The sequence below is a fragment of the Tamandua tetradactyla genome, chromosome 11 (assembly GCF_023851605.1).
Source record: "Tamandua tetradactyla isolate mTamTet1 chromosome 11, mTamTet1.pri, whole genome shotgun sequence".
Lineage (NCBI taxonomy): Eukaryota > Metazoa > Chordata > Mammalia > Pilosa > Myrmecophagidae > Tamandua > Tamandua tetradactyla.
The window spans coordinates 64669088-64684018 of NC_135337.1; the positions used below are offsets into that span (position 1 = coordinate 64669088).

At 39.1% G+C, this 14931-nt stretch overlaps 2 protein-coding genes across 4 annotated transcripts in view; one reads left to right on the plus strand and one right to left on the minus strand.

The window, feature by feature from the left end:
* The window catches only part of MAP3K4 (mitogen-activated protein kinase kinase kinase 4), a 176181-nt gene that overhangs the window by 153510 nt on the left and 7740 nt on the right, over positions 1-14931 (plus strand). The window contains exon 28 of one of the 2 annotated variants that reach the window (XR_013159450.1): positions 12219-13095. The gene's annotated coding sequence lies outside the window, so the exon portion shown is untranslated. Of the gene's footprint in view, positions 1-12218; positions 14733-14931 lie in introns of those variants that run through there. The other variant, XM_077120783.1, reaches the window with a different exon arrangement.
* The window catches only part of AGPAT4 (1-acylglycerol-3-phosphate O-acyltransferase 4), a 151214-nt gene continuing 148890 nt past the window's right edge, over positions 12608-14931 (minus strand). For both annotated transcript variants that reach the window (XM_077120794.1, XM_077120795.1), the window contains exon 9: positions 12608-13206. In XM_077120794.1, coding sequence (XP_076976909.1) covers positions 13112-13206 — 95 coding nt within the window. In that variant the 3' untranslated portion in view covers positions 12608-13111. The remainder of the gene's footprint in view (positions 13207-14931) is intronic.

A 14931-nucleotide genomic window follows, 5' to 3' on the forward strand; every position in this document is an offset into this window, starting at 1 on the left:
CTTCACCAGTTATATAATTTGCAAATATTTTCTCCCAGGTTTAACTTCTTTTCACTTCTTGATGGTGTCTCCTGAAGTGCAAGTTTTAAATTTTGACAGAGCCCAGTTTATCAGTTTGTTCTTTTATTGCTCATGCTTTTAATGTCATATCTAAGAAATCGTTATCTAACCTATCATGAACATTTACTCCTGTATTTTCTTCCAAGGGTTTGTATTTTAGCTCTGACGTTTAGGTATGTGATCTAAGTTAGATAATTTTTGTGTATGGTATGAGATTTGGGCTCAAATTCATCCTTTTACATATGGGTATTCATTTGACCAAGTACCATTTGTTGAAAAGACTATTCTTTCTCCATTGAATTCTCTTGGTATCCTTGTTGAGGGCAACGGTGGCTCAGTGGCAGAGTTCTTGCCTGCCATGCCGGAGACCCAGGTTCGATTCCCAGTGCCTGCCCATGTAATAAAAAACAAAAAACAGTTGAGCATAAATGTAAGGTTTATTACTGGACTCTCAATTCTGTTTCATTCATCTAAACATTATATGTCTATCATTATGTAATATAACACTGCTTTAATTGTTGTAACTCTGTGAGTAAGTTTTAAAATTGAGAGTGTGGGGCCTCCAAATTTCTTTTTCAAGATTTTGACTGCTCTTGGTTATTTGCATTTCCATGTGAATTTTAGAATTAGCTTGTCAAATTTAGCAAAAAAGGAAAAAAAAAAAAAACAGCTGGGAATTTTGATAGGGATTGCCCAGAATCTATAGAATAATTTGGGGAATATTACATCTTAACAATATTAAGTCTTCTAATCCATGAACACTGGATACCTTTCCACTGATTTAGAGTTTTAATTTCCCTCAGCAGTGTTATATAGTTTCCAATGTACAAGTCTTGAACTTGTTTTATTAAGCTTATTCCTAGGTATTTTATTTTTCAGACTATTGTGAATGAAATTGTTTTATTAATTTTATTTTCTGAAGGTTCATTGCTTGCATATAGAAATACAATTGATTTTTGTGTATTGGTCTTATATCCCATTACCTTACTGAACTTGTTTATTAGTTTTGGTAGTTTTGTAGATTCCTTAGGATTTTTTTTTAACATTTTTATTGTGAGATATAACATATATTCAAAAAAAGCAATAAATTTTCAAGTACATTTTAACAAGTAGATGTAGAACAGATTTCCAAATTTGGTATGGGGTTATATTTCCACAATTTCAAATTTTTCCTTCTAGCTTCTCCAAGACACTGGAGAAATATTAGATAATAATAATATAATATAATATAATAATAAACAGAAATATCAGTATTCAGTAGTCATACTCAATTGTTAAATCCTAACTTCTCTGTTGTTAACTCCTCCTCCTTTGATCCTTTTCCCAGTCTTTAGGTATATTTGGGCTTGCACATTCTAACATTTTCAGGTTGAAAAGGGGTGTTGACAGTATGGGATGGGGGATGGAACTGGTTGATGTTCTTGGAGAGACTGGCACCTCTGGATTTCAAGACTTATCTGGCCTAGGCACCATCAGATAGTTTTAGGTTTCTGGAAAGTAAACTTAGTGGGTGAAACTTGTAGAGTCTCAAATAGAGCCCCGGGTGTTCTTTAGGGTTAACAGGAGTAATGTTGGTTAGGGGTTGGCAAATCATGGAGATTGACAATATATAGCTTAAGCTTGCAAAAGGGTAGTCTCCAAAATAGCCTCTTGACTCAGTGAGATCTGCCATTTTTCTGTTTATTCTTTCAAAATCTTCTTTATGCTTTTCCAGTGTTTTCTTGATATCCTTTATGTCCTTATGAACATCCTTGATTAGTCGTTGCAAATTCCATGTGCCCTCCAGTTTTAATTTGGTTGTTCGACTGGGCCGTATCTGCCTGAATCCTCACGTGCTTTGTCATTCTCTGCTGTGTTTGGGGCATTTTATTTTCTTGATAAGAATGGTTTGCAGTTTGGTTTCCTTCACTCGTCTAAGGCTATGTATTTGCTTATGTTTGCATTTAAAGTCCCCTTTTGCACTTGGTTTGTCAGTAATTCCCTGCCAAACCAAAGCCCAGATCTCTTGGAGGAGATACAATTCTACTTGAGGCTTCCCAATAGATGGTGCTCTTCAGCCACCTCTTCCCCTCATACCTTCCTCTCCCAGACTGTGGCGGTGGTCTGATGTATCATGGCACCCAGGAGGGCCGTTCATAATGCCCAGGGGTCAGCTGTTTGAGGTGCCCAGCAGGGCTGGATTCCTTAGGGCTTTATACATATAAGGTCATGTCACCTGCAAATAAAGACAGCTTTACTTCTTCCCTTCCAATCAAATTGCCTTTTATTTCTTTTTCTTATCTAATTGCACTGGCTAGAGCATCCAGTATAGTGTTAAATCAAAGTGGAAAGAGCAGACATCTTCATGTTATTCCTGATCATAGGGGCAATGTATCTAGTGTTTCACCATTAAGTTTGATGCTAGTTACATTTTTATGTAAATGCCCTATATCAGATTAAGGACATTTCTTTCTGTTCTTACTTTGTTGGTTCATTTATTTTTCAAATTTTCCTATTTGTGATTTTATTTCCACACTATTCAATATTTATTATTTTCTTCCTTCAGCATGCTTTGGGTTCAATTTGCTTATCTCCTTTTAGTTTCTTAAGGTAGAAAATTAGATTATTAATTTGAGATCTTTCTTCTTTTCTATTAACACTAGCCCTTTTCACTGTTAGTGGCCCATGACGTCTAACCTAGTATCCATAAGAAATAGAAAAGTAACATTTACAGTGATTAAAAAGCCCTTTGTTTAATGTATACTAACATTTATAAGTGGCTCCTTTTCTGTGATCTTATTGATTGTAATTGAAAGGTTGAAAGTTGAAAAGAAGTTATAAGGTGATAAAGATAAAAAATGATAGTGAAAAAAATCTTCTAGACTAACATATAGTTTACAAATAGAGCCTATATCTTGAATCCCATTAAGCAAAGAAATATGTAACACTATAAAAGTAAGGGGTAGATTTTTGTTCCTTCTAAGATAGCAGCTTCAAGCAACTGACGTTATATTTTGTAGAGCAGGGGTGCCAACCTGCTTTTTTATATACTTTTTCTGTAAAAGGCCAGATAGTAAATATTTTTGGCTTTCCAGTATGTACAGTCTGTTGTTGCAACTATTCAATTCTGCTGTTGTAGCGTGAAAGCAGCCATAGACAATACATAAATAAAGGATTGGGCTATGTTCCAATAAAACTTTATGTACAAAGCAATGTAGCAGGCCAAATGTGACCCAGAGGCAATAGTTTGCCATCCCTTTTCTAGAGCATTCAATAGAATTAAAGAAACAGTATGTTCTTATCCTAATAGAATATATATAAAAGAGTATTATATTTAAAAAGTAATCCCCTCTAGAAGCTGACTATGTATTCTAAAGCTGCTGCCTTATTCATATGTTTTACAAAATACAGTAAAAAGGTAAGTTATACTCTCTCAGGTCAGAACTGAGATGTACTGATTATTGGATAAGAAGACTGTTTTTTTTTGTTTTGTTTTGTTTTGTTGTTGGTAGGCTTATAAAAGGATGCTCATCTCAAAAGCAGGAATTTCAAAGACATGTTGTACAGTGGCACCTTGTTGAAATGAGGTATATCCTCCCAGAGCCCCAACAATCATTAAGGTCTGTGGAAATTCCTTTATATTTATACACTGCACTTAGGTTTTAAAAGCCTTTTTAAGTCCAAAATGACCAAGAGGTGTTTTGAGCTTGCTGCTCAAGAATGCATTTCTACTTAGAGGAGTGTGCATCTGATCTTTGAAGCCTGTTCTTTTCTCCCTATTGAGAGGAGGACCAACATGTTTTCCAAAATTAACCAGTTTGTTACTGAAAATCTGTTAAAGCAGGTAACTCTCTGTTTTTATTTGTGATGTCTGAAGTCACTGCCTTGCAAATCACTCATTTACTGTTGCGATGGAAACTTCCATGATTTGTGCTTCTTGAAACTTTTATCACTTATGTCACTAAGTATTTGTTTTACTTTGTAAAATATTGCCAGAATGCAGTATATCAGAAATGGAACAGCTTTTATAAAGGGAATTTATTAAGTTACAAAGTTTGCAGTTCTAAGGCCATAAAAATGTCCAAACTAAGGCATCCAGAAAAAGATGCATTCACTCAAGAAAGGCTGATGATTGTCACATGGAAAACGTTGTGGTCCTTGTTTTCTGCTGGTTCTTGTTCCCGGTTCTGTTGCTTCCAGCTTTTGATGCCAGTAGTTTCCTCTTTAAGCATTTGTGGGCCTTAACTTAGCTCCTCCAGTACACATCTCTGGGTTCTGGCTTGCTTACTATCTCATAGGAAGGCATATGGTGACATCTTTTGGGCTCTGCATATCCAAATACCCGTATCTAGGCATCTGCTTTCTCTGTTGGCATTCCAAGCATCTCCAAATATCTGTGTCTCTGTCTGCTCTGAACTAAGTCCAAAATGTTTCCCCTTTTAAAGGTCTCCAGTAAAGGAGACTCGCATTGAATGGGCAGAGTCACGTCACCATCTTAATCAAAGGCTACACCCACGATTGGGTGTGTCACATCTCCTTGGAAAGCAATCCAAAGTTTCCATCCCATAATATTGAATCAGAATTAAAAGAAACATGACTGTCCCCACAAGATTGGATCAGGAAAAAGGACATAGCTTTTCTAGGGTACACAGTACTTTCACACCAGCATAGTCGTGTACCCCTAATAAACTTTCAAATTCCCAACCTCTCTCTAAAGAAAGGTTTGCCATTTTGTCAGGTCATTTTTTTCTCTTCTTGGTCAGCTGTCATCTGTTTTGTAAGCATAGTTCTTTTCATGTATTGTTAGTTCTGTTAGGATCATTCCTGTTTTAAAGTGATTTTTCCAAATGTGTGCAAGTGCTGAAATCAACCTCAACATATTACTAATTCATACTCTATGTACATGACTGTACCTACATATATTTGAATATACCTCTATCTCCCTTTTCTCTACTCCAGTCCTTTTTCTCTAGGCTAAATCTCCCCAAGTTCCATTTTGACCTTCCCCATCGCCACTTCATTTTATCAGTAACCCTTTTTAAAAGTGTGTCTGAATTGATTGTCATTGTAGATGTGTTCTTACTATGAAAAGGATATTGCATCCCTTTGGTAGCTCTCTAATATTAATGCAACAAGACAGACCTGGCCTCTGCCTTCCTGGTGCATCTAATTAGGGAGACAAATTTTGAACAAGTAGTTAAATATAAGAAATATCCATCTCTCCATCTCTCTATCTCTCTCTCAATCTCTCTCTCTCATTCTGTGCGTTTGTCTAGGGAGTTAACCTAGTTAGGGAGATTAAGAGAAAGTATCTCTGTGGAAGTGATAATTAACCTGGGAATGAAATAATAAGCTAGGTGAGACGGGGTGACTGAATGATGCATACACCTATGCACTGGGGGACGGTTAGCAGAGATAGCATTGAATAATGGTGGAAGTAGATGAAGGATAGTGCTGTCATCCACAGGGCAGAATGGTCCACAATGAGGCAAAAGAGGGTGGCAGTATAGACTGTTAATTTTAACTTTATTTTATCTAGTCAGTTAAGTTGGGCCTTCTGTGGTATTAACCACACACTTCATCAGTTTTGTTTGTTCAAGTCATCAATAAAAATTTTGAAATGATTGCTACACAATGTAAGAGACATACCCCAGGTTGACATTACAATCAATTTATCAGCTCTCTGTTCCACTATGTTAAAAAGCTACATTCATCCAATCCATATATCCTCATCTTCTCTATAAGACTAGCATAGTTAAATAACCTCGTGGGACTAGCATAGCATAGTTAAATAACCTTGTGGAAATTCAAATTCCTAATTCAGGCAAGTCACTTGAAAAAGGCAAACGTGTTCAGCTTAACATCATTCTTAGGGCATCTTGGCTGTCTCCTCACTGTGACTGCTTTCTTTTATGTACTAAAAAACATCCATTTAATCATCTGTTCCAGAATGTTACTGCAAAACAATCTATAAAATGTATTCATCTTCCCTCTTTAAATTGCATCCCTCCTCTTTGAGCTTCCTCAAAGATATCTCCCTAGAAGCTCGTGATAATCTCATGAGCTCTGGGAAAGAGTTGATACTGGATGAGAGACAAGAATTCACTTGGAGCAACTCATTTCCTAATTTAACTGGTTTTGTTTTACCCCTTCCCATTTTTAGACCTTTTTCCTGGATAGACAAAGCAAAAGAGGCCTTGCTCCATCTGTCATTAGCACTCTGTCATTGGCCTGAGACCTGTGCCAGCCTTGTTCTTTTTCCCTCAGAGTGCTAGTCACGTGAGCACATAGCTCATTCTAGGAATGTCAGTGTTGACACCATTCTTATAAGAAAAATGGTTCTGCAGTTTCATGATGTCACTTTGTATGCCACCCTCTACTAGCACATCAACTTTGTTAATGTTCTCCATCTGTTTTCTTCCTCATCATTTGCCAAGTTATAGTTAGCATGGCTTTCTGAAATTCCATCAATGACCTTTCTGAATTTCCTAGAATATTTTGTACACATCAGGCTGAAACTAGTGCTATGGAGCATAAGAGAAAGTGCCATTCATGTAATTTAGTTTGTTTTAGAAATCCCAAGGAATGATTATGAACTTTGTGTTCATACTATCCACCCCTCCTTAAGTCAACAGTATAGAAGTGCCAAAAAGTTTTAAAATATATCTAGTCACTCCAACATGTAAAGCAAGGCTGTGCCTTTGTGTGTGTGTGTATATATATATACATATATATATATATATACATATATATATATGTATATATATATAAAGTAATGAGAGTTAAAATTGTATGTCTTATTTGGAAAAAAAAATAGTACTAAAACAGCTGTAGGAAATATTTTCTAGATAACTACATAGGTACTTAGTAAATACATTTTTAATCGATTCATATCCTTAATATTATAACAAGACCATAGGGCTAAGGAATGTCTAGTTGGAATCTGCAGTGCTTTGGAGCTATGTGCCACAGAAAGACATATTGTTACTGTATTACTTCATTCCTTTGGGTTTGAGCTCATTGTAAGTAGGATCTTTTGATGAGGTTACTTCAGTAAAGATGTGGCCCACCTCAGTCAGGATGGGCCTTAATCCTATTACTGAAGTCTCTTATAAGCAGAATTAAATTCAGGTAGAGAGAAGGCCAGGAAAACCAAGAGCAGGTCAGCAGAACCCAGAAGAGAAGGGAGAGGCCAGGAGAGGCCACCATGTGCACTGCCATGTTACAGAGAAGCCCAGGACTAAGAATCACCAGCAGCCAGCCTCAGAACACCAGTCTTCAGGAAGAAAGCATCACCTGGATGACACCTTGATTTGGACTTTGTCTAAGCATCAAAATGTGAGCTAATGAATTCCCATTGTTTAAGCCAACCCATTGCATGGTGTTTGCTCGAGCAGCCAAGGAAACAACAACATCCTCTCATCCTCTGTTGGAGGAAAACTGTAATTTTTTTCTCTGATAAATCTGAAACTTCAAAATAATGAGAGTTTAAGAAGTATTCCATTTTACTTTGGCCTAAAAATATGCAAGAAAAGGCTCTTATTTGTACTTCAGGAAAGAGAATTAAAAGATAGTTGAAATTCACTTATTAAGACGTTGAAATAAATGTTCCCCTTCATTTAGTCAATATTTTTATTGAGTACCCACGAGAATTAGCACTGTTATGGGTGGAAGGACATAGCAGTGAGCCAGAGAGCCCTCATCATGGTGAGACCCAGTTAGGTAGGTTAGAGTGACCGTATTCTGCTTTTGACCAAAATAATGGTAATTTCAAGTGGTTGAGTGTAAGAACAGGTAATATGCCAACTGGTGACAAATGCTATGAATGGCATCAAAGGATGCCACAGACTTGGGGGACAGTAATATTTTCTCAGGCCTCCTCTGCCTTCTCTCAGATTGAACTCTGAGTGCTTTGAAAAAGCTATTCAGTTATAGCATATATGTTACACCCATTGTGGGGGTCGGGGCACAAAGCCTCTAAACATCTGAAGTACCCTGTTTTCATTTAAATTTGCTTGAAACTCTGGGAAAGCTCAAAACCCGAGCCAGGGATGCAAGAGTATGAGATGGTGATGTGCCTTGGAGAAGTTGGGGAACATCTGTTCATCCTGTAGATAGATTGGAGTTACCAGTTACTCTGCTGGCCTGGGCACTCAGCGATGAATGAGACCAACACTCCAGCAACCTCAAGGGGCCTCCCGTTTGGGAGGGAAGAGGGCTGAACACTTGAAAAGATTATCTTACCCTTTCGACTAGCTTTACATCAAGGATATGATTTAAGCCTTATTCATCTTGGAAAAAAAAAATGTTTTCCATTTCCAATAACTCTAAAGAGATTTTCAGGAAATCATCCTACTAAAATGCAACTGATTTTTTTTATTCATCCACAAAGTCATCCTGCCTGTATGTAGATGGAAAAGTATCTAGAAAAGAGGGAGTTGAAGCAGCTGGCCAAAGTCCCTAAGGGATTACTTGGCAGAGTCAAACTATTTGCCAAGCTGGGGTGGAGTGGGTGACTTCACAGTCTAGTGTGTTCAATCCCGAATCCGTTGTTTTAAGAGACACTGGCAAATCTTCCCATTTCACAGCATAAGCAGTTGAAAACCTACCTACCTGATAGGAAGCAAAAAAATGTGAAGTATAACTAATCAGAGGTTTAAGACACCATCTCTTCACAGTGACCTTGTGTGCTATATATAACAGCATTCGGTGTCTGAAGATGCCTAGTTCTCATTGGGGTGGGAAAGCCATCTCATGCTCCCCAAACCTATAAAAGTTTCTTGCTGACTCAGGTCCTGCTTCTCATATATACCATGGACTTGAGAACCTTGTGTATTTGGAGTAAGATCGTTTTCATAGCCCCGAGCTGAGAGTGGCAACAGGATGGCTGCTGCTGCTCTTTAGCACCTGTCATCCCAGCTCCGTGTTTCCTCTACCCATTTGGAGGCATTGTGACTGAGACTAGATATGGTGGAAAACCAAGGCAGGACCGACATCAAGGAACGTGTTGCATTGAAGTTGTCTTTATTTTGTTCTCTGTGAACAAAACTTACTGTCTATTTTAGTTAAGGCATTGTAAAACACAGCTGCTGATGAAGGGTAAACACTGACACCAAACAAGGAACATGAGTGATGTTCTACATAGTAAATTGGTGAGATTTACATTTTGTCAAGTGCCTTTCCTAGAAGCTCTGGGGGAAGAAAGTAGTGACATATGGTCAGCTATAGGCACAAGTGTGCTTGTGGCAGGTCTTGCTTTCATGTTTGTAGAAACACAAATAGCAGGTTATGGTGATAATAAACTTTCCTCCATACAACCTATAGCCCCCCCACCCCCCGCCATGTAACTGCTAAACCCAGAAAGTATTTTTTTCTCACTTATCTTTAACCTAGCAAATATGTGATAAGTCTGGACCAGTGTTTTAGAGAAAACTGGATTAGATGTCTTGTTTTGAGCAGATACCCTAGAAAGTTTTCACTCATTATCTTTCTTCACCATTTTGTTCATGTTTATGAATAAGTCCTAAAGCTTAGCATGTTTGGCTTGGAGACTAACCAGACCACTGTCCCACTTCTACCAGTGGAGAAATAAACAGGAGCCACCTGGGTCCCTTTTTATGTCTGTCACACCAGCTATTTCTAATTTTTGGCTACACAGTTATTGGATTTTATATTTAAATCATTATCTTACAGACGCATTTATAGATAAATTAGAAAAACACATTTTTTAAATTGTTAAACATCATCAGCTACTTTTACAAGGTTGTACATGCATTTAGAGAAGACAGCATCTGAGGGATGTTCCAGTGTTATTATGCAATTGATCATATGAAAAACTTGTGGTCTCTAGGAAAGTAAATGAGGTAACAGACTAAATCACAAAGCACATTAGTTCTCCCATGGTTAATCATTTTAAGAATACTTAACCATCATGGGATCAATCTGCCTTCCTCAAACTTCAGGCTGCATCTTGAAATGGCTGATGTCTTCTAAGCGAGTCTTTGTGGTCTTGTCGTCCTAAGAAATAGTGCATTAAATTCCCTGCATTAAAGCTGCAGTAGTCTAGGTTATGGCCCTTAATGTCCAGAGATGACCCTGCGTTGCTATCCAGATTTTAGTAAAAAGTCCCCTTTTTCTCTGCCACACTGGATTTTAGAATAGTTTCTTAGCAGAGTTGATGAGATGGAGATGTTAGAAAGACAGACAGGATGTGAGGCTCCTCATCCAAGATGCTCAGGGGGTCAAAAAACAAACAAACAACAACAACAAAAATGGTGGCTTTAGCCCAAATTGTTTTTAATTCTTAGAAAAGTAAATATTCTGGGAACCCAAACAGTTCTTTGCTGAAGAGATTGTGGCATCTGTGAGTCCTCAGCAAAGATTAGGGGACTGACAACCAGAAAGATAATTAGACTCTTTCCAGGTGTCCCCAGTGCTTGGCTCTGTTCATTAAGGTATTAGGATAAAAGGAAAATCAGGTTCCCACAGTACGTAAGAGTTCTTCATGGAAGGGCCAAATGGATAACAAAGATGCCAGGGTCTCTCTCTAGCACACCACATTCCTTTTTTTGTTTTCTAAAGCAATTTAAAAATTGGAGCCCAACTAGTTATCTCAAAGAACTATTTTCCCTGTCCTCCCTCCTTGGCTCTCCGGGTACTGTTGAACTACCTTTTTTTGTTTGTTTGCTTGCTTGTTAGGTTTTGGTTTTGATACCAGAGCCAATGCAGGGAGAAAAATGAATGTCTATGGGCCACTTTTAAATCCCAGGTAGAAGGAGGGAGCATGTATATTTTTAGAATTTAAATGACCACTATTAATGATTGAAAGAATGACAATGAGAAATATTTAGCAGACACATTTTTAGATGCCAAACGTTCACTTCTGAGCATTTTTGAGAAGTGATAACATGGTGACAGCTTTCTAATCTCTTGTCGTTTATTTAGTGCTCTCAGATTATTAAAGTGTGGTCATATCTAGTGTCTCATTTTACTGTTAAAAGCCTCAGAGGTAGGTGTTATCATCCCCATTTTATGGATGAGGAAACTGAGACTCTGAGAGGTAAATGCTTGCCCACCGTCTGACAGTGAATTAGCTGCAGTGTGCACTGTGCAAATGGGAACAACACCATCGCCTAGGAGGCTTCAGGCTGGGCCTGTTACTGGATCCCTCTGACTGTCTTGCTCAGGTCTCTGGTGGTGCTGGGGACTCCCAGCCTAGAACGGCACAATACCCAGGTGCCATGGACATACACCTGCACTTTGAAAAGGGCTCCTCCTTAGACCTAAGGTGCTTGTCCCAAGCCTTTGCCTGCTGATGCCCGTGCTTTTGTGCAAGTTGAAAGGCTGCCTTTGAAATCGGAACTCTTAGGCAGGGTAGGCCAGTGCCTAGGTTGACTACTGTGCTTGGCAGAGTGCTCTGAATATAAACACGGACCTAAGGAGAAATCCTGGACTCACTGATAACGTTCTTGAAGTAACCCAGAATCTATCCCTTTTAACTTAGGTAGATTCAAATTGATTTGTATCCACTATACATTTTTGTCCCTTAAGCAGAGTTCCTTGGTTTATCTAGTTTAGTCGTGCTTGGCAAACCTTTATTGACTAAATGAGCAAACATCTAAAAGAATGACTGAATAGAATATGCCTTTAAATTGTGTTTGGCTATATTTTTTATGAAACAGTTTGTCCCTTCTTATATAATCAGCCACAGCAAAATATTAGGTTTGTACTATGCTGAATGTAGCTGCACATGAGAAGACATCTACTTAATATGCCAATAAATACTCAGATGACACAGTATCAGTATTTAATTGTTCTCCTTTAAAAATATTACTGCCTTTTTTTTTCTGCCTCTGTTAAGGTCTTCCACATTGGCTATTACTCCCAAGGCCACTGAAGATTCTAAAGAGCAGAACTCTTTGGTGGTTTAAAATGGATGCTAGGCAGAAACCCAAAGGAAAACAAACACCCAGGGGATTCTTATACAATGGATGTTTGTTCCACTTTGATCCTGATGAAAGGGAGGACCCTCACATTTTAGTGGGATGCAAATGAGGGGGATCATTTTGTTGAAGTGAAACTGCATCTCTTTGGGGGGAACAATAGATGTAAATTACCTCTCAAATCATTACAGAACGCCCCAGGCTTTATTTTTACGTTTTTTTATCTTCAATTTTCAGCATAAAAAATTTCAAGGGAGTTGGGCACATCTTCAAGACTGATGCCATGGAGACCTCCATTACAGTGAGCTTGGGAAAACCAACAGCCCAGGCAGTTTGGGCTGCAGAGAGCCATTTTTCCTGCGTCATATAAAAGCTCTCAACTTGGCTCCAAAGCCTACCCTCATTCCCTTAAACAAATACTGACAGTTCCCATATCTTCGTCGATTGCCAGGGAGTAGTATGATTACTGTTGGAATACCCACTGCCACCTGAAATACTGCCTGGCCAGCCGACCTGGAAGCTTTCTCCTTGTGAGCACCACCTGCTCACTTTCATCTAGAACACCAAGACACATGGTGTGAGGCTGAAATGGAAGGATGGAAGTGGTCTGGGCAAACACGCACCACAGATGAGCCAGACAAACACTTTAATTTTTTTTTTTTAGGCATAATTTAGTCTTTTTACCTAAAGTACTTTTCATTCTGTCTCTGGCAATCAAGGATTACAGAAAACTCAGCACCAAAGGATGAACGGGAACCCTTTCCCCTTTCGTTCCCCATCCCATCCCTCCCACTGCAGCCTGAATACCTTTGGATTATCACAAAACAAGGCTCACATTCAAGCACACATCCGTTCTTGCTCACATGTTCTTTCTCTTACATACACGCATACACCCATGCCCACATGGAAAGAAAGAAAACCCAAAACCACCAAAGCGGATGGGGAAAAAGGATTTGAGAACATCTTCCTCCCATCTGGCTTTGCGACCACTGTCCCTGCCTCCAGAGTCATGACTTGCATTCTTCCCAGCAGAGGCTCACCCAGCCTGCGTCACTGTCCTACTAAGCAGAATGTTAACGCAGAATCAACCAAAATCCAAGGTTTCCTTTGCAAGGTAAGATGTCCCTGATTCAGTCACTCTGTTTGTGCTTGCTATCGATGTTGCCATAGGCAGAACCCTTGTCAATTTCTGTCACGCCAATCATCCATCGAACTCCCATGGAAGCTGCAGAAATGGAAAGACCAGAGAATTAGGAGGAAACCAGATAGACTTAGGCTGATTTGCCCACAGAGAACCATGAGAAGGCAGGTATCTGCAAATCTCAAACATCAACCAAGACCTAGCGAATTTTTGGTCCCTTTTCCTAATCCCAGCTTTATGGTCATCCTTGAGCATGGACATCAGGGTTCTTAGTAGGCTCAACAACATTAGAATGAACAGAGCAAGACATTTGTTTTAGGAGCTTATAATCCTTTGACATTTGAAGGTGAACAGAAAGGTGTATACAGGGACTTACAAAATTCCTTCACTTACTATGCCATTCCCTAAAGCAAACAGGATTCTTTCGTGGATGCAGGGAAGGAATGTATAGGGTACCTTTCAGGGTTACCTGATAACACATAGGTTCTTGAAAATGCAAGAGTTCAAATGTGTATCTAGTGCCTGTGTGATCCAACATTGCTTGTGGTACAATGGTAGAGCAACGAACCAAGACCCTGCCTCATTGAACATCTTTTCTCCAGCAGCAGGATTTGGCCTACAACAGAGAGTTTCGGATAGGCATGAGAGTACAATTTTACTACTAGGAAGCTCAAAAACGGAGCCTAAAGCCCAGGGGTTGCAAGCTAAGCTACTCCCTTTGGAGGCGGTAGACTTGGGGAGCTCCTTGGGTGCAAGGATCATGTCTTGACAGTCTTGATCTCCCCAGCACTGAACAAATGCCTGGCAAATAGTCAGATGATAATAAATGTTCAAGAATGAAGAGATGGATAAATGAATGAAATCTCAAATGAAAATGCACAGATTTACAGAAAGTTGGCATTGTGATCTGTAACTGTTACTCAGACATAAGAGGAAGCAGATTAGGATGTGGCAGCCCAGCCAAGCCAGGACAAGGTACACATGTCTGAGATCATTTAAAAATGGGCAGATGGCTGTTTGGGACTAACTGTTAAGGGACTTAGAAATGAGTTTTGTCCTGACATTAGAACCTTTCCGGAGTCTATCATTAGCAGCAGAGATGATGACATTGTAGAGAATAAAGAGGTAAGTAAAATACGGACTCCACCCCTCAGAGTCCCTGTGAGAAGAATAAGGTACATAATAATTCAGGGCAAAACATAGTAAGTCTTGGGCTCAAGGGCAATGAGACATTGGCATCTGGTAAGGGGAGATACAGCAGTCAGTTCTTCAAAAGCTTCTGGAGACTTCATCTTTCTCTCCTATTTAGAGTGTCCAGCCTCTTTGGGGGGCCCTCCTTACACACCTGGGTCAAGCCCTATGCCCTACTTTCTTCATCTGTCTAGGACTACGGTTTTCTTCCAAAGAACACTGGTTTCTATGTTTCCCTTCCTGCCAACCAGGGCAGGGCTTTCTACTGGATGTCAGGCTATTTAAAAGGCTGAGGCTCCTCCATGCCCCTGGGGGCCCTAGCCACCCTGCCTTAGCAGCATGGGGGTGGGGGAGGCAGGGCCTGGGACCCATCTTTTGGGAATGAAATTATTGGATGAGAGTGTTTTCTATCTCTTCTATTCTGTCTGTATTTTTTTGTTTGTTTGTTATTTCTATAAAGAGTAGGTGTTGTTTCAATATTGTAATTTTTAACATTAAAACCTATTTTTAAATGTATTTTAAATTGCAGGGTCTATCTTTGGGACAAGGCCAGTTTGCCTATTGCAACCATGCAACCTAGAATTGGTTGACTTGATCCAAAGGAATGAGAAAGGTTTA